The 21,118-nt window shown below is 38.9% G+C and overlaps 1 protein-coding gene across 1 annotated transcript in view; it reads right to left on the minus strand.

The window, feature by feature from the left end:
* Positions 1-21,118, minus strand: part of PAK5 (p21 (RAC1) activated kinase 5) — a 314,636-nt gene that overhangs the window by 90,987 nt on the left and 202,531 nt on the right. Inside the window, exon 3 of the mRNA XM_036824177.1 lies at positions 9,852-10,065. Within this exon, the coding sequence (XP_036680072.1) occupies positions 9,852-10,055 (204 nt within the window). The 5' untranslated portion in view covers positions 10,056-10,065. The remainder of the gene's footprint in view (positions 1-9,851; positions 10,066-21,118) is intronic.

Raw genomic sequence — 21,118 nt, forward strand, 5'->3', positions numbered from 1 at the left:
GGGCTAGGCAGATACCAAACTCTTGAGAGGAGGAGGCTAAGAGCATTTGCTCATGGGGCCTTAGTGGTCCACTTTTCATTGGAGCTAGGAGCTTCCACATTGTAGGATCATGGAACATGAAAGTCTAGCTGTTTTCTACCTGTCCCATGAGCTGCAGGTGTGAGATATAGTCATTTGTGAATATAGAAATGTCACATGGGTGCCGGGATGAGCCAGCTGAGAGCCCAGATGAGGTATGTGGTTAATATCCTGCTCTCTTCAAAATGGAAGAAGGGGTGAGTACCTGCAGGGGTCACTCTCCTGTGATGATTCCTTCTGCCCTGAAAACATCAGCCTTTCCTTTTTGGAGTAACAACTAGGTTATATGAGCTTAAGGCTGTTCCAACTGAAAGGAAGTAGCTTAAGTGAAACAGCGCAGTAAAAGAAGAAAGATGGTACGTATAAGTTGTGGATGTCAATTTTTACTTTTTTTTTTTTTAATTTTGGAGGTGGCTGTGTGTGGGAGGGTGGAGTGGAAGTGGGGGGCATGGTAGGCATGGGGCACGCCAAATACTATCCCCATTTATACAACAGAAAATGGTTTTCAGAAGTTTCCAGATTTGGTTGGATCATAGAAATGAAGATAGATAATAAATCTGGCTTTGGATTTGGCCTTATCCACTCCTTTGTGACAAAGCTTACCTTGCCCAAATCTTCTGAATTTAGGCAAGTGAGAGAATTTGGGGTCAGTGTAATGTTTTTCTTCCACAGTCTCTGTGGCAGTGGGAAGGTTGAGAAGGCATATTGAAAATGCAAGAAGAGGTTTCAGAAAGTAATGGGCACCAAGAGAGTTGTGAGAGGCCAAGTCTGTTGTCCTCACTGGTTTAATAGTGCAGAAGTATTAGAACTTTGGCAAAGGTTAATCACCTGTCCTCTCAGTGAGAGCTTTGGTTCCAGTCAACTTAACAGTAGGTGTTTCCAAGTGGTGTTTTTGATGAGAGGTTTTAGAATAGAGGTAACCTGTCCCCAAAGTTTCACTTCATAATTACCTTCTCTTTTTTAAAAAAATTAACTATCTTTACAACACATGTTATTTCTTCTGTAAGAGGTCTGTGTTTTTCTTAAACGTCTTTTGACAGTCATAGAGTCGGAAGGACTCCCCAAATCTCAACTATTCATACCCATTTAACTAATATACCCCTAAAACCTGCAGGATTGCATATCAAATCAATATCACTGGCACACTTAAAAATTGGATCTGACCTTTAAATGAATCAATTTATTTTGTAATAGAACAATTTCTTGATCTGAGACCTGTGCCCTTCATGGATGAGGGTTTAACCAACAGCAACCCCCTGACCATGGCTTACAAAGCCCCACACCATCCATTCCCTCTTTCCCTTGTGTCTGAACACGTCTCCCACCCACTCTCCCCGCCCACTCTGCTACAGCCACACAGGCTAACTCCCCACGCTTGTTCCCACCCCAGGGTCTTTGAATTAGTTCTTCCTTCCTTCCACCTGTGAATTTCTACCCTTCCTGGGCCCTCTCCTTCTTGGCTCCCTCGTGCCCTTCATGGAAGGACAATCCTCAAGGACTACAAATGGCTTCACCCTTAGTTACTTTATAGTATGATGATATTTTCTTTTCTTCATCACATTTATTGCTACTGTAGCCATGTTGTTTGCTTATTTAAACGATCACTATCTGTCTTCCCATGAGAATTCCAGCTCCCCAGGACAGGGACCTGGCATTTCCTGTTCACATGGACAACCCCTTCACCTAGCACAATGCCTGGCATGGAGTGAGCCTCCAATAAATATTAGTTGAATGAATGAGTGAAATTAATATAAAATTTTCTGCATCCTGGGAGTTTTAAAGATACAGATCTCAGAAGTGGCTCTGAGTTAACAAATTTTGGCAACCCTGGGTACATAGGAGGACATATACTCTGAGAAAATAACAGTAACAATACCACCACTACCATCATTCCCAACAATGACAACAAAAACAACATTCGGTTCTATTTACTGAGTACCTAAAAGCTTGTCTGAGGTGGTATCTTTTATCTTTTAGGTTTGGTAAGACTTTTGTAACCCTAGGAAGGTTTAAAAATAAGTATTGCTGTATAACCTGAGAAATTACAAAATATATCTTAAAATAATGAGGAAAGGAAGCAAAACCACAATATCAGTATTTTTGTAAGAGGTTAAGTGTTGGTATAACAACATATTTTACAGCCATTATGATGATTATGAAATTTTATGTGTCTTTACTGTTTTTGTTTGCATGCATTTACTTTTTTGCATTTATGGTTGAAGCAGCCAAGAAAACTTGATATATTCCACCTATGATGTTCTTGAAATATTTAGGAGATTTTGACTGATTAATATTTAAATGTATAATTTGATCAATGGAATTAATTTAATAGTAGGTACTGGTATTTTTCTGAAATATTACTTAATAGATCCATAATTTTATCATGTTATTAAACTAAGTACAAATAGTAGAATGTATTCTCCACACACCTCCTTAGACAGTTAGGATCTGGCCATTAAAGCTTGCAAGAGAAATACCAGCACCCTCATTTTAGAGACAAGGAAACTTCTGTTCAAAGTAGCAGGTAGATGACTCATCTAAAGCTACGCAGTTTGTAATTGGCACCTTGGACTTAGATGCCAGTGTGCTGACTCCTTGGGTCTCCTCTTCCCATTTCTAAATGCTTAAATGGGTGAACATCAGGGCATTGAATTTCATGCTGTAAGAAAGACGTTTCCACACTCAACATTATATTTTAGTGGAAACAGATCTAAAAGAAAGGGTAGATCAAACTACATGGACTTAAGAGGGTACGAACATCACGGGGTATCCATGAGCTTTAAGAGGGGACCCAGTGGACAATATCAGGATGAAAATAAAAGGACAGAAGCCACTCATCCCAGCTGAAGGTCAGTGTGAGGCTCCCATGTTACAAGTCACGAAACAGGGACGGGAGCCAGAAAAGTCATGATGAGGCAGCTCTCGGAATTGCTGGAAGTTTCATTCAGTTAAGAGCCTGACAACCATCTGATACACAGTTTGAACTCCTTGATGACAACTCTCAGAAGGTGGAGGTGGCCCTAAAAGAAATAGTCCCTCTAGACTGGATGCTGACCAATGAGGAGAAGCACATCAGTGATGCAGAAATGAGAAGGAACTTTGTGAGAAATTGTTACCTTGGGTCAAAGGGAGATCATGCCAGAAAATGTCAGAGAGTTGTCCTGTATTTTAGGAAGGCAATTTTCAAAAAACATTCTAGGAGAGTGTGAATCCCATGGAGAGAGGGCTAAGAAGGATGATGTGGCTCTGGAAACCTAAATCCTGAATGCAAAGTTGTGAATCACAAAAACAGAGAAAAGATAGAGAATTACAGAGTAATTAAGATGGGTTCATTCTTCAGTAAGACACTTCAACATAAACTATGACATGGGAGAAAACAAAACAATGGTACAAGTCTTCAAGAATGGGGAGGCTGGACCTGAGGATTTACCTCTCCTGATTTTACTTGTTTGTGTGAGTAGAGTGGTTTTTAATGCAATGGTCAGGAGCAGATGAGGATGAGGGAAGCTCAGCTTTGGAAGATTATGAACTACCAGAGACCACGGAGAGGACACAGACCCAGGCAGAGCCAGTGTGCTTTGCTAGACTCTGTGACTCTTCAAACTTGAAAGGATAAAAAGATTGTTAGAAAGGATTTGAAGGCTACATTAGAAAAGGGGATGGTAAGAATGGGGACATTTTACTTTATTATTTTTAAAATAATTTATTTAATTAATTAATTTATTTTTTAATAAACAAAAAAGTTTATTTTTTACATATTTCAAGATTAAATCTGAACTTCAAAGATTATCAATAAAAAAATCTTAAAACTTCAGCTATTATTTTTAATCCAAAGAGTTTTTATGTAGGTTGAAGTTATTTTTAAATCAGCTCCCAAACTTTGGGTACAGATGCAGAATGTCTATTTCTAAGAAGAGTTCTTTTTTTTTTTTTAATAACATCTTTATTGGAGTATAGTTGCTTTACAATGTTGTGTTAGTTTCAAGTGTGCAGCAAAGTGATTCAGTTATACATACAGATATATATTCTTTTTCAGATTCTTTTCCCTTTATAGGTTATTACAAAATATTGAGTATAGTTGCCTGTGCTTACAGTAGGTCCTTGTTGCTTATTTTATAAACAGTAGTGTGTATATGTTAATCTCAAACTCCTAATTTATCCCTGCCCCCCCTTTCCCCTTTGGTAACCACAAGTTTCTTTTCTAGGTCTGTGGGTCTATTTCTGTTTTGTAAATAAGTTCACTTCTATCATTTTTTTAGATTCCATATATAAGTGATATCATATGATATTTGCCTTTCTCTGTCTGACTTACTTCACTTAGTATGATAATCTCTAGGTCCATCTATGTTGCTGAATATGGCATTATTTCATTCTTTTTTATGGCTGAGTAGTATTCCATTATATCTATGTACCATATCTTCTTTACCCATTAATCTGTTGATGGATGTTTAGGTTGCTTCCATGTCTTGGCTATTGTAAATAGTGCTGCAATGAACACTGGGGTGCATGTATCTTCTTGAATTATGGTTTTCTCTGGATATATGCCCAGGAGTTGGATTATTATGCTAGCTCTATTTTTAGTTTTTTAAGGAATCTCCATATTGGCTGTACTAATTTACATTCCCACCAACAGTGTAGGACAGTTCCTTTTTCTAGGATGGAGGCATTTTAAATGACTTCAAAACCAGAGAAGTCATGTTCTTGGAGAAATTATATTCTATGACACTAAAAGGGATGAAATATTGCATTCAATATTCTGTGAGATGGCTGTTTATCCCAGAAGATTACTAGCCAACTGGAGAAAACTACTCTCTATTTTCAATTAAAACAACAACAACAAAAAAGAATAAGAAGAAAAGAAAACACAAAAAAACCCTGGGTAGTATGTGAGGAGCGAATTGTAGAAGCCACAGATAATCAAATTTGATGTCAGCCCTAAGACAATGGTTCTACAACTTTTTGGTCTCAAGAACCTCTTATAATTATTGAGGACCACAAAAGACTTTGGTTTATGTTTTATCTATCAATATTTACTGCATTTGAAACAAACTGAGAAACACGAGAATACAAAGCACAAGATCCATTAGGTATCAGACCAATGACATTAACACATGCCATGTAGATTTTAGGAAACTCTACTGTACACTTGGGAGAGAATGAGAATGAAAATGGCAAATGATGCTTTAGTATTATAAGGAAAATAGTTTTTATCTTCCACTCCCTGAGACAGTCTGAGGGACCCTCAGGGTTTCTGGACCAAACTTTGAGAACTGCTGCAAAAAAATGTTTCACCATGTGCCCAAGGGGACAAGAACAAAGATATTCATGACAACATTATTTATAAATAGCAAATATTTGGCAATATCCCTTCATTGAGAAATGGAGAAGCTGTAAACAGCTACAATTTTTAAATAAATTCATATTGATTTGTAGAAAATGAGTTTATCTTAAAACAATGTTAAGTAAAAAGCAAGTTAGAGCATATTATATACAGTATGGCATCATTTAATAAAATTGAAATATGCCAAATAATACTATAATTTCTATAGTTTTACTTGAAAATGAAAAACAAATCTGAAGCAATATTAAGATATGCTATTTGTTCACTTTAAAGAGAAGCTATAAAGGCTTTTTTAAATGGCCATTTATTCTCTTTTTTAATTTATTTTTTTAAATTTATTTATTTATTTTTGGCGGGGGCTACTCTTCGTTGCGGTGCACGGGCTTCTCATTGCAGTGGCTTCTCTTGTTGAGGAGCACGGGCTCTAGGTGTGCGGGCTTCAGTAGTTGTGGCACGTGGGCTCAGTAGTTGTGGCTCGCAGGCTCTAGAGCACAGGCTCAGCAGTTGTGGCACATAGGCTTAGTTGCTCTGCGGCATGTGTGATCTTCCCAGACCAGGGCTCGAACCCGTGTCCCCTGCATTGTCAGGCAGATTCCTAACCACTGTGCCACCAGGGAAGTCCCCATTTATTCTTTTTATTTTTATTTTTTATTGGAGTATAGTTGATTTACAATGTTGTGATATAAAGGCTTTTTAACATATCCTCTTTATATTTTTTTAGCATTTTAAAATGATTTCTAGGCTGTTACAAAGGGTGATCACTAAGCTCAAGCTTCAGTCCACCTAAAACAGTGGTTCTTAAAGTTGTCCTCCACGCATCAGTAGCACCAGCACCATCTGAGAGCATGTTAGACATGCAAACCATGGGGCACACCCAGAACTACTGAAGCAGAATCTCTAGGGTGGGGCCCAGGAATCTTGGTTTTAATAAGCTCCTCAGGAGATTCTGCTGAAAGCCCAAGTTTGAGAACCACTGGGCAAGAACAAACATGACCATTCAACCTGTCCTTCATGTAAATGTATCTAATTCAGCAGGACTTTTGGTAATATTGCTTATGACATTCTTGTGGACAAAATGATGTTACATATAGAAAGGAGTTTCTCAAAGATATTTACCAAATGTTTTATGTTTTAAAAAGCACTCCCCACCCCGCCCTCACCTTGCCTACACACCTTTGGCTTGGGTACCTGAAGTTTAACTTTTCACATGAATCGGAGCTAACCTGTGGCTCCTGGTTTCTGAGATTTTGGAAATGTTGGCCAGTGTAAACATGTATTGATACATTATGTGAATAAATTCCTTTGTAATTAGCTAAATCAAGGTTTTCAAAGCATGGTCCCCAGACCAGCAGCATCAGCATCACCTGGAAACTTATTAGAAGTGCAAATTCTTAGGCTCCATCCCAGCCCTGTTCAATCAGAGACTCTGGAAATGGGCCCAGCAATCTGTGTTTATCAAGCCTTCCAGGTGATTCTCTTGGACTATAGTTTGAGAGACACTGACCTAAATGAATCTACATAGAAGAGTATGTCCTGGCGATTGAGACATGTACTTTAAAGAAGGTTTGAACAGGAACGGCTCTTTAACCAATCAGAGAAGAGAGTATTGGTTGCAATGGTGAATTTCCATTCAGAACCAGCTGGCCTGAAGCTTACTGACCAATCCTGAAGGACTAGCACTTTGCCACCACCTAAGGCACTGTACACCTCTTCCAGTACTGCTTTTATGTCATGATCTGTTTTCTCATTTTCCTTTGTCTGCTTCAAAGGACAAATTGACCAAATTAGAATTGTCAATTCTACTTAACTTTAAAAAAACTTTGCCAAAATGGCTTTAAATCTGCACAACTCTACTTATTCATTCCTTTCTATCAATTCATTCATGGCTTCGTATTTCAAAGACTGTTCCAAATTCTGCAATATATACTGCATGGCTTATAATTTGTCCTTCTCAAGTCACTTGCAAGATTTCTACAGAGAAGTCATTTCCAAAGAGTGAGATCATCCAAACCTCATGGCATACTTTGGCCCCTGCAACCTTTTATTTTCCTTATTCCAAGAGGCTGGTACAGTCAGTAGGATTCTCTTGGACCCCGATTCAATATGTGCTGACAGCACCAACTGCATTCATGGGATTTGGAGAAAGAAAGGCTCCATATAAAGGAGTTTGGTGAGAGTATGAAATATGGATTTCTTGGGGGTCCTTCAGTTAGAAAGTATTTAATTAGCTCTGCTCTTTCTGGGGAAAATTCAACCTAGCTGACTCTTGTTTTGTCACTCCTTGTCTGTTTTTATTTTTTTCCCGCAGGTAAAACTGTGCCTGAAATTTGCAGAAATCCAGGACTGGATGCATACTCAAGATGTATTTTCCAGTCATCTTTCTGTTAGCATTTAAGTGTCTAAAACAAACATTCACGTTTCATACAGACTGGATACTCACACATTTGGCATCAGGGCTAGGAAACCCATGACGTGAGTAAGAGAATCACTGGGCTCAGGAGCTCAGCAGTTAGTAAATCTTGCTCCAATCAGTGAGGCTCATAAATTAAGTCTGAGAGGATAATGAGCCAGCCCATCCAGGAGATGGAAGAAATGAGCTAGAAGGTTCTCTTAAGTCCTACGTCCACTGAGCGTGGTGGATTATCACTGAGATGGGAGATTCCTACTTCACTGCCAGCCAGGACCTGCTAGGACCTGGACAAGTGAAAAACCATGGTGAAATAAATGATACTCTGTCCTGACCCTGTAATAACCACAATCCCTGATAAGAAAGCACATCGTGGGCCTTTAACTGCTTTCTTCCAGAATGTTCTTCATCAAATGATTATACTCAAGGGTAAAAAAATAGTCCTTATTTCATTTGGGCAGTTCTCCTTTGCCATGTTGATCAATAGCAGATAACTTTTCTGGGCACACTGTGTCTTCTGTTTTCTGGGTTTTATAAAAACTTGGAATATGTGAAAAATAATGAAACTAAAAAGTAAATTCTTTCCAATCTCAACTTCTTTTTAGATAAGGTCCAGCCTATTATTTAGTCATTAGTGAGGCATTAGTCTTTATTTTGGAAGAAAATCATGTTCAGTAGTAAGATACTGCCTAATATTAACCAGTTGAGTTGGTTAATTGGTCAGTTTCTATTAAATATCAATCAATACCTGCTTAGAATAAGAGGTTCCTTTTTGTCCCTAAAGTTTTATCTTCTCAAATATCTATCTCCTTAGTATTTTACATTTTAACTGGCTTGAAAACTTTCAAAATCTTATCAGAACATCAAATTCACAAGATGCAGGATTAGAACACTCTGTATCGATCTTTGGGCAGAAGAGACCCACATGTTCAATACTAGAATAGAATGACCAAGACCATGCATAAATGATGGAATCACAATTCCAACTTACTCAGCTCAGGTGGTCTCTTATAAGAATTTCTTGTAATTTACCAGATAGGTTCCTTCTTTACTCCTTTAAAAATGCATCCACTATTGTTTTACGTATCATTTAAACTCAGTGTATTCAATATGCGTGTTAATACAGAATAAGGTGTTTATGTAGCTCAGATGCTTACTAATATAAATCTAATCTATTGGATAACATGATGATAAGCTTCAATGATGTTTAACTCCCATAGGGAGCTTTTGGGAAATGACCCAGGGAATTCTTATCATTCTGAGGTGCAGAAGGAAACTGCAAAGGCTGGACTTTCTTTGTAGTCTCTTGACATATCTGAAATGTATTGGGTCTGAGTTCCACTTTAATGCAATTATTTTGATGAACATTCCTTTTAAAAATCTACTAGCCATTTTTTAAAGGTAAATTATAGGCTATTCTAGGACTCAAATGCTTCATCTTCTATTTGAAATAGCTCTTAGACTATGAAGACTATATACATATAATTTATATATATATATACTTATAAATATATATTTGATTTTATATATAAAATATATATGCATATGCATGTATGTGTGTACACATATATAAATCATTTATTATTGTTAAAAACTGTTATTACTATTTATATAAAAGTTTAGACATTCTGAGGGCAAATGCAAAACAACACAAAGCTGCCTAACATAATGTCTACTCAGAGGTTATTGCCAATATTTACCAGAGTAATATAATATTCTTTAGTAAAAAGAACAAACACCATTAAAAGTAGAAATAAAAATTTCCTATTTTGTGACTGTATTGTATGAGTCTGATTAAAAAAAACTCACATCTGAAAGCTGAGGTTCCTTTTTATGTGTTGCAATTTACATGAAAATTAAGTGGTGACCGTTATACCCATTGAAGATGATTGTGGATAATCTGTGGATATTTAAAAACAAATACATGATTTACACATTTGACAGCTCGTCCGTAAAGATGGCACACTGCATCAAACGAGAGAGCATGTTTCTTAAGCCAACTTAAAGACAGAATCCTCGCCATACCTTCATGGGAGCCAGCTGGATGGGAGTGATGCACGAAGGGTCTACCATGGGCTTTGGCCTGTTGGCCGTGTCTGCTAACAGGCTGTGCCACTGCTGGGGAAGGCCGGTAAACTTCTGTTCTTGTGGATCAAACCCAGTATGAACCCTGTGTTCAAAGTTGGATGGGCCAGATATTTCAATCTTTTTCTTTTTCTTTCCAAACATGGTGGAAAACCTGAGAAATGCAAACAGAAACAGGGAGCTGTTTATATGTCGCCAGCAGAAGACCATAGGATAATTAGTAATTCATTCAGAGTTCTATCTTTTCAATTCTTCCTCTATATATCAGCAGCAAAAGATAGAATTTGTATTTTTAGGGTGTGTAGATTAGATAACTTCATTCAAAAGTTTTTGTTCTTTCCTTGCACTTGCCATATGTAGTTTCCTGACCCATAGAGTTTCGATTTGGCCATGTGACTCTCTTTGACTAATGGACTGTGCGTAGAAGAGAACGTCCTTCAATTCAGGGTGGAGGTTTCTGAAGGTACTGTACGTTTCCACTTCCCTCTTATGCTCCTGCTACTTGACATGAAGATCTCTCTAGTGGGCAATACACCCTCAGCCAAGATTCTGGGCGGAGAGATGCATGAAGCAGACACAAATCTGACCTCCAGTTTGGAGCCAAGCTCAACTGAGCCACAGCTGAGTTACAAGTATGATATAAATGTTTGTCATGAAGCCACTAAGATTTTGTACTTGTTTGTTACATGATATTACCAAAGCAAAAGCTGACTAGCAAACAGGGAGAAGCATCTCAAAGTGTGGTGTGCACTTAAAATCTAAAACATTTGTGTGGAAAAATATGCATAAACATGAAAAATGGAGTTAATAATTCTATTTGCCACATAAAATTATTATCAGGATTAAACAAGTAAACATTTGTAAAACACTTTGAAACATACCTGGCACAAAGTCAGTGCTGCAAGTAATAAAAATACCTCTGGATGAATACACCAGAAACTTGACTGGCGTTGCCTGCAGAGAAGGGAGTCAGGGGGACAAGGCAGGGAGGAAAAGCCACTTTTCACGGAATATTTAGAATTTTGTACAACGTAGTTTACTTATTTGAAACAATGTAGTTTACCTAGTTAAAACACCCTGTGACAGGGATACCTCTAGAAAATAATGTAAAATAGTTACTTTATGCTTTACGTTTATTAAAAACATGTAAGGTAACCTGGGTTTGAATCCCACCTCTTCACCATGATCTTGGGTAACTGATTTTCTCATTCTGAATTTTCTGTGAACATGACAATCATGATCATTTGGGGAATCCTGACACCCCTGCTGCAGGTATTATAAAAGATGGTGCTTTGGTTTCAAGGTTGCTTTGTTGGGAAAGCCTTATTTCAGTCCTCAGACTTGAGTAGGTGGGTTTTATATATATACTTGTACAGCTCCGTACATATTTTTCACTGCACTTATCCACTTGCTATCAATTAATTGGGTGTAACGGTATGCCCAGTGTCTGTCTTCCCTTCTAGAATATAAGATCCATGAGAGTGGGATGCTGCCTGCTTGTTTATTACTGTTTGCCAATGCCTGTCATATGGTACGGCTCAAGAAATATTTGCTGACAGACTAAAATCACCCAGAACAAAACATTCAGGGAAGAGGACCTGGGGTCAGAGCTCCATAGATGTTAACATCTTCCTTTCCTCTTTCCCTCCTTCTTCTCTCCCTCCCTCCCGTTCATCCTCCATTAAAACTTCTGTTTTCTCTTTTAACCATTTATCCCTGCTTGGCCAGCAGGGGCTTCCTCCTTTCCTCCTATTCCATCCTCTACTGATGTTAGTCTGGGCTGCTATAACAAAACACCAGAGACCAAGAGGTTTATAAACAACATAAATTTATTTCTCACAGTTGTTGAGGCTGGAAGTCCAAGATCAAGGTGCTGTCAGATTTCGTGCCTGGTTAGAACCTGCTTTCTGGATGGCTGCCTTTTTGTTGTAACTTCACATGTTGGAAGGGACAAGGGAGCTCTTTCTGGTCTCTTCTTATAAGGGCACTACTCCCATTCACGGGGTTCCACCTTCATGAACTGATCATCTCCCAAAGGCCCCACTTCCTATTGCCATCACCTTGGGGATTAGTATTTCAACACATGAATTTTGGAGGGACACATTCAGACCACAGCACTGCAGATATATTCTCCTGACAGGGATCAGACTCTTCACAGCATTAACTCCCCAGAATTTATTAAAACCCATTTTCCCATCCATCCTGGTTGTTATTTCAGACTAATTTAGAAAACTCACATAAGGTGATAATGAAAAACTAATGAAGGATGATAAGGGCTCAAAAATACCTTGATGTGTGTTATCTCTCTTGGAAAAACATAATTATAATTTTTAAAAAATTCTTTAAGTACCTTACTATAATTAGGTTAATAAATATGTCAATTGATTTTAAACATTTGAGAACATCTCAGCCAGAGTATAAAGAAGTAAAGGAGCCCAGCCGTAGTAGACTGTCACAGGAATGGCCCCTGGTGTTTCATGCCTCCCAGTATCCAAGCCCTTGGGTGGGTGTCTCCCGCACTGACTCTGGACCAGGATATGTAATCTACAAAGCGACAGTAGAAACCCTGACACAAGCATGAAATGTGCTTGCCCACTGGGGCTTGCCTCCATGCTGCTCTTGGAACCGGCAGCCAGCATGAGAACAAGGCCAGGACATCTTGTTAGGGAATGACAGACCATGCAGCCCAGTCACTCATCAACCTAGGCAACAACCAGCCCTGGAAACAGAGGTGCCTAGCTGACCAACAGCTGTCCACTAGCGAGCCCAGTCAAAGCCAGCAGAAAAAAACCCAGCTGAGCTAGACCCAAAGTGCCAACCTATAGAATCAGGACAAAAATAAAATGGCTATTGCTTTAAGCCATTATATTTTAGAGTAGATTGTTGTACAGACAAAGCTAACTGATGATCATTCCATACCTTGCATCTTCAGATGCCCATCATTTTTCTCTATTTTAGCTGATTCAAAGTCTCAAGTAACAATGCCCAATCTGGGTAACTATATTAAATGTTATACAATTGTGTCCACTCAGAGGAGTCTCCATTGTGATCTTGTCGTCTGGTTTGTCAAGGGCCTAGAAGGTTTTCAGTGGACAGGAAATTATGCCAAATAAGTAAGTGACTCTATACACCATATCTCAGTATTATTTTGTGAAAATAAAAAATATTTGAGGGACTTCCCTGGTGGTCCAGTGGTTAAGACTCTGTGCTTCCATTGCAGGGGGCATGGGTTCAATCCCTGGTCAGGGAACTAAGATACCACATGCAGTGCAGAGCGGCCAAAAAATTTCTTTTTTGAAAATATAATCTGGTCATGCATTGGCTGAGTCCACTTGACATTTTAATAAACTTTATGATCAATTTTTTAAAACAAGGGGGCAATTGTTTTAAAAAAATCATTTGAGAAGAGTTCTTTTGCATGTATTCATACCTGAACAAGCACTGAGAATGTTGGATCAAATATTTTTAGAACCAGAATAGAAATGTCTTACTATTCCCTTCCTGACTGTGAATGTCTCAGTGGTTGCTATGCCATTCAAGTGAGAATATAAAAAAAGAAAATATCAATGAACTAATACCATTCTTGTTTTAAAATAAGACAGTTGTGGAGAGGAAACCCACAGCTGAATTAATTTGCCTACATTTCATTGTGTGATACTATACAACTGTAATTTAAATGGTAATATATATACAGTTCTAGCTGTCTAATAAGTTTGAGTTAAAGAGGAAACAACTTAAAAAGAAAATGAAGAAGTTCTAAATCCTAAAGTCATGTTCCTGTGAAGCTCACACTTGACAAAAAGCAGAGAGGGACTCTCCATGATGTATAGTGGTGTTCCATGAGTAATGGCCATTCCTCTGACAGCAATGAGGAATCTCACACTCAGGTGAAAGACACATGGTAGGGAACCCTCCTCAAATCCAGACCTGCTTGGTAAATGGTTTCTTCTCTTTGATGAGCCCACGCTTAGTCTGTACCTGGCAAAGTGCTAAATGTTCAAGGTGCTTGATCTCACTTAAAACTCACAAAAACCCTATGGTGGGGGTCCCCAAGACCACCCCTAGGTTTGATTTGTTAGGAGAGCTCACAGGACTCAGCAAAGAGTTATACTCACAGCTGTGATTTATTACAGTAAAAGGATACAAAGCAAAATCAGCAAAGGGAAAAGGCACAAGGGCCAAGTCTAGAGGGACCCAGGCGTAAGCTTCCAGAGGTCTTCTCCCAGCGGATTTACACAGGATGTGACTAATTCCTCTAGCACTAAACTGTGACAACATATGTGAAATGTTGTCTACCATGGAAGCTTGTGAAAGTCTCAGTGCCTGAGGATTTTATTCGGTACCTATCACATAGACACCTCTGCCTGGTCTGTGCCAAAACTTCAGATTCCAGAAGGAAACATGGGTTCAGCTTAGACCATATTGTTTGAAGAAACAGTTTAGTCACAGTGAGCCATTCTTACCAGGGAACATTGGGAACCCTCCTATAATCCAAGTTCCCAGATGCCAGCCAAGGGTCAAACTTGCAAATAGGTTTCTCTAAGAAACGCAGCCTCAGGCCTGCTATGTTAACTCCTTTGGCACAAGAGGTGTTATTATCATACCTCCATCTTACAGAAGGAAAAACAGAAGCTCAGAGGTAAGAAACTGGCAAAGCTGGAGACTCAGAATCTCAAAGTACGTGCTTTCAATCACGGGGCAGATGGTATGATAAAGCTAAATTCTATCTACCATAACAGAAAATAAAAGGATGGAGATGCCTAGTATTGATATAACTGCATACATATATTTTTGGTTAGAGGTAAAAAACTGAAAAAAAAAAAAAATTGCCAAAACCGAAGGAATGTCATGGTGGCCTCTGGGGAAACAGAACTTGGAGTTATCATAGGGTGAATCAGGAAACCACTGGATTTTTTAACTTTTGTTTTTGGTAAACCATGTGTGGTATATTTATTTTCTAAAATATTTTAAAATCAACTCAAAAGAAACACTTGTTAAGGGGAAGTTCCCTGGTGGCCTAGTGGTTAGGATTTCGGGCTTTCATTGTCGTGGCCTGGGTTCAATCCCTGGTTGGGGAACTGAGATCCCGGAAGCCACGCAGTGCGGCCAACAACAACAAAAGTGGATTAAAAAAAAAAAAAAAACTTGTTAAAGTTAGCATGTACCAGAATATACTGAAATAGAACTTAAAAAAATCATCCTTTGGGTTAACATTCAGAAGAAAATATTGATTTACATGAGTAGCAGAGTAAAAAGGGGGCTAGCAACCATCATTTTGAAATTATATCTAGAGTAGCCATTCACAAATGATACAAGAAGTTGCTATCTCTTGGGAAACACATCAGATGACAACCTGGTCTTCCCAATGGCGCCAGCCAGTTTAGATTCTCATCTTGCCTGAGAACTGGCAGTTCATACAGAATGAGTGTTCAGTAAGGTGTTTGAATACTGAGAAGATTTCTAATCTTGGGCCCTTTTACCCTTATTTCTATTGCTCTACATTAAAGGTTTTGAATATTGGCAAAACCTACCTAATTCTTCGGTAGCCATATCCACTGAAAGTGGCATGTAGCTTAGGAAAGAAATATTTCCTTTGATTGTTGAATTGCACATTTACAACTGGATGAGCAGGTGGAGACATTTCAAGAAACCACATATAACAGATAGACATAAACTAATGCCCCCTATTTCTAGCCTCTCTAAAATGTCTCTTATCTCATAGGTCCTCAGCTTATGAAATAAGCATTGTATTAGTCAGAGTTCTCCTGAGAAACAGAACCAATAGGATTTATATATTACAGATGTATATAAGAGGGAATTTATTATAGGAATTGGCTAATGTGGTTATGTTGGCCAAGATGCCCCATGATCTGCTGTCTGCAAGCTGGTGAACCAGGAAAGCTATCGGTGTAATTCAGTCCATGTCCATAGCCTGGAGAATCAGAAGCTGGTAGTGTAGGTCCCAGTCTGAGTCTGAAAACACAAGAACCAGGATTGCCAAGGTCCAAGGGCAGGAGAAGATGGAAGTCTCAGCTCAAGCAGGAAGAGAGTAAACTCACCCTTTCTTTGTCTTTTTGCTCATTTGGGCCCTCAAGAAATTGAACGATGCTCACCCACATTGGGGAGGGTCATCTGCCTTATTCAGTTCACCAACTTGAATGCTAATCTCTTCCAGAAACATATCCAGAAATAATATATACCAACTATCTGGACATCCCTTGGCCCAGTCAAATTGACACATAATATTAACCATCACAAGCATGTATGGGAGAGCTTATAAGAACATTCTTCTTGTTTATGTAGAAAATGAAGTAACCTTGCAGGTAGATTTTAAAACTATACTTGACTGCAAGCATGCCTACTGGCCTAGAAAACACATGACTGCTGGCCACTAACACTTTTTATTCTCCTGAATATTTTTGGCTCAAAAAGTCTGTTTCAGGGGACTTCCCTGGTGATCCAGTGGTAAAGAATCCACCTTACAATGCAGGGGATGCAGGTTCAATCCCTGGTCAGGGAACTAAGATCCCACATGCCGCGGAGCAACTAAGCCTGCATGCCACAACTACTGAGCTTGCATGTCTCAACTAGAGAGCCCACGTGCAGCCAACTACAGAGCCCACGCACCCTGGAGCCCGTGTGCCACAACTAGAGAGAGAAAACCCACACGCCACAACTAGAGAGAAGCCCGCGCACCGCAACAAAGAGCCTGCACGCCGCAACGAAAGATTCCGCGTGCCTCAACAAAGGTTAGGCGTGCTGCAACTAAGACCCGGCGCAGCCAAAAATAAATTAAATAAGTAATAAATAAATCTTTTTTTAAAAAGTCCGTTTCAGGACTACAAATTCTATTTTCAACTTTCTTGCTCAAAGTATAATTTGTTATATATATATATATATATATATATATATATATATATATATATATATATACCTGGTAATTTTATATTTTTTTACTACTTCTTCCATTCTTTATTAATATGAACAGTTGGAATAATCAGTAAGAATAGTGTTATACTGATAGGAAATACCTCTAGTTTTCAAAATGTTGGCATGCTCATAAAGGGCTTTGAATGGAGTTTGGGCCAGAGTATAAAAATTCACAAGGTATTATTTTGCTACTGTATTCAAAATTATTAAAAAATATTTGAGACACAGGCAACAGTGTGGATGAACCTCAAAGATATTACACTAAGTGAAATAAGCCAGACTCAGAAGAACAAATATGGCCTGATTCTACTTATATGAGGTACCTAAAGTAGTCAAATTCATAGGGACATGGAGTAGAATGGTGTTGCCAGGGGCTGGGAAGAGGAGAGAACGAGGACTTATTGTTTAATGGGTATAGAGTTTCAGTTTGGGAAGATGAAAAGCTTCTGAAGATGGATGGTGGTGATGGTTGCATAACAGTGTGCATGGACTGAATGCCACTGAACTGTACACTTAAGGATGGTTAAAATGGTCAATTTTATATTATGTATATTTTACAATAATAATAATAATAATAATAAATAATGGTATGGACATGTCCCAGGAGCTTTGGCCTGTACGGGGGAAAGTAGTTAGCACAGAGGGAACACATTGAAGATGGGGTGTGGCAGAGAGGTGAGCTGAGCTGGGGCCAATCTTTTTGTTTTTTGTTCTTATCCTCTCTCCTCATCAAAACTGTATTGGTCTAACCTTTGGCACTGACAACTGCTTAGTCTGTGCTTGCAGGCCCTACAGCTGAAGTGAGGACTCAGTGTAACTACTGGACTATTAAGGTTTTCAGCTAGACAGACAGCTGGCTGCTTAGAGGAAGACCACGGAATTAAACGATGGCGCCTTTAACATACATCTCAGGGGTGATTCTTTTCTCGTTGACCCCCTCATGAAAAGATTTTTCTTTTCTTAGCCTCAGATCCATTTTGAGGAACTTGGTAAATGCAGTAATGGATATTTAAGTACTTCTGAAATACCTACCTGTGTTCAGATAATTTAGGGTTAATGACCTGCCTATCGTTGGTTGAAGAAAGATGGCTATTTGAGAAACTCCTCTGCAGAGAGGATGAGAGCAGCCACACCATGCCCTTGTTGAGAGGCCATTGCTCAGATACGCATTTGGCACAGCCTCAGATTTGGGAACAAAGGATTCACCAGGCTTTTAGTTAAGTTGCTTTTAGGTAAAATATAACATGGATATAATTTGGGGTTCAGAGGAAAATATTAAAAACTTGGGATGGATCTATAATATCATCTAAAAATAAAGTTGTTTCCTAAGAAAAATTATTGTATCATGTCCAAAACAGTGTAAGTGATATGGTTTCCTTTCCTTGGATTCTTTTACTGCAGTCTGTCTCCTGGACATCACCCACGGGGCAGCCACTGTTCCACAGGGTACTTCCCATTCCAGAAAAACTGCTTCAAAGCATGTTGGATCAACAAAAGTATTATTCTTTACTTGGTCCCCATTTGTATTTATACAGACACTCATGATCCAGATGCACCCTGCTCTGTGTGCTCTTCTGATTTGCTCCCTAATCCAACTACAACTGCCTTCTCGACCTCCTTGGAAGCATCTGACTCTGGCTTCCAATTTTTATCCTTTGGATTTGAACTCAGCCTCCAAACCTGACTCCTTGCTTCTTCTTTGTCCTTCTCTACTATGGGAATCTCTCAGATACCTCCCACTAATAAAGTTGTTTGAATCTAATGTATCTGCTGGCTTCTTCTCATCTAAGTTTTCTGATTCTGTCCTGATTCTGGAATCTGTGACTGCAGTTTGATTTATCATATCCATTTATCCAACCCCATATTGTTTAGACCATCCATTGCAAGACCACTCTAATCTAACACAACTCTCCATTCTGGCTTCAATTCTTCCAACTCATATTGTCTGCCACCCAACACCCAGGATGGACAAAAGGCATGCTTTGAGGAAACCATTTAAATTCTAATCATTTTCACACTGTCCAGAGTGATAACATAATGTTAAAATAGGAGCAAGAAGAAAATTATGCTTTGTAGAGTAGCATCAACAGAGTATACACTCCAAAAAAATGGAGAAAAAAATGTGTTAAATGTTATAGTCAAAAGCTATTATTTCACTATGGTCTCATCCTATACCACATGTTTCTTCTTCCTTATGCCAATAACCACACATATAGAGACGTAGCCCAGACTCCTTTCCTAAGCTCCAAATTTATGCAACCAAATCTACTCTAGGATTCATCCCACTCTTGAAACCCAGCATCTCCAAAACATAAGTCACAATCTTCCTACTTGTTCAACCTGTTCCTCCTCTAGATATCCCAATCCTAGTATATATACAGTACCCTGTTGTATGGAATTGTTGAAGACAATTCTGGGAATCCTTTATGACCTTCCCTTCTCTCCCATCCTGCACATCCAATCACCACCAGTTCCTGTCCATTCTATTCCCCAAATGTCCACTACATCTGTACATCTCTCAGAATTCCCAGTATTAGTTTTCTACTGCTGCTGTAACAATTACCTCTAACTTAGGTAAATTCATTATCCTAGAATTCTGGAGGTCAAAAGTATGAAATGGGTCTCACCAGGTGAAAATCAAGGTGTCAGCAGAGCTGTGTCCCTTTCTGGAGGCTCTAAGGGGGAAGCTATTTCCTTGCCTTTTCCAGCTTCTGGAGGCCACCTGTGTTCCTTGACTCTTAAAACCTTCCTCCATATTCAAAGCCAGCAATAGTACATTTTTCTCTGACTGTTCTTCCTCGTACATGGCTCTGCCCAACTCTCTCTTCTGCCTTGCTCTTCTACTTTTAAGGACACTTGTGATTGCATTGGGCCCTTTTGAATAATCTCCCTATTTATTTACTTGCCCCCTTCCAAGCAGCCCTCCACCTTGCAGGCAGACCAAGTTTCTAAAATGTAAATCTGATTGCATCATGCTCACTCTTTCCTAAGCCTTTTCTATGACTTCTCATTGACCTTAAAAACAAAACCAAACTCACTGGGCTCCCTAGGTCTACCCCTTGCATAGCTCTCTAACTGCCTACATCACTCTCCCCTTCATTAAGCCTTACTATCTTTAGTCACCTCCATTAACTTAAATGCCCCCTGACCCTCCAACATCTGCCTTCCCCTGCCCCAGCCCCCCACATCACCCTAAGTCTTCTTTCCTGCCATTCTTGAACCCCAGAATCCCTTTCTTCTTATGTTCTCCATAGCTCCTTATATAACTATTGTGCTTATTCCAAATTACAGAAGTAATGCATGAGTAATACACAACTTGGTGTGGACCATTCAAACAATAAAGAAGCATACAGAATAAAAGCTAAAAGTCAACTGCCATACACTTTCCCACCACAAAATCCCAAACATGGACCTTTTGTTGCTTGTTTCTGCCATCCCTGCACACAACCTGAATTTTCATACATAAACATGACCACACTATGCACACTGTCGTGGGATTTGCTTTTTGTGTCATTTAACATAATTTGGCTGTTATGTTAAAAAAAAAAAAAGCAAACCTTGGCTATCTTTCCATAGTAGTACACATATCAGTACTTGTCTTTAAGACATCATAGCATTTTATAAAATGGAATGTATTATAATTCATCTATTGATTCCTTTATTGACTAACATTTAAGAGGGCTTTTTTTTTTTTTTTTTTTGGTTCTTAAAAACAACATTCTGGTGAGAATCCTGGTGTATGTATCATTCTGCATAAATACGAGCAGTTCTGCAGCACAGAACATCAGATATGGAAATGATGGGACTAAAGGCATATGTATCCGTTTCCTAGGGCTGCCATATAAAGTACCACAAACTGGGTGGCTTAAACAACAGGAATTTATTTTCTCACAGTTCTGAAGGGTGGATATCTGAGATCAAGGTGTCTGTAGGGTTAGTTTCTTCTGAGGCCTTTCTCCTTGGCTTGTAGACAGCCATCTTCTCCCTGTGTCTTCCTGTGGTCTCTCCTCTGTACCCATCTGTGTCCTAATTTCCTCTTCTTATAAGGATGCCAGTCATATGGATTAAGGCCCACACTAATGATCTAATTTTAACTTAATTACCTCTTTATAGACTCCATCTTCAAACACAGTTACACAGATATTGGCAGTTAGAACCTCAACATACGAATTTGGCATGTGGGAGGATGGGGGATACGGACAATTCAGCCTATAACAGCAAGTATGTTTAAAAATTTTAAGATGCTGGCAAGGTGGTTTTCAGAAAGCCTGGCTCAT

Source organism: Balaenoptera musculus, chromosome 15, assembly GCF_009873245.2.
Source record: "Balaenoptera musculus isolate JJ_BM4_2016_0621 chromosome 15, mBalMus1.pri.v3, whole genome shotgun sequence".
Taxonomy (NCBI): domain Eukaryota; kingdom Metazoa; phylum Chordata; class Mammalia; order Artiodactyla; family Balaenopteridae; genus Balaenoptera; species Balaenoptera musculus.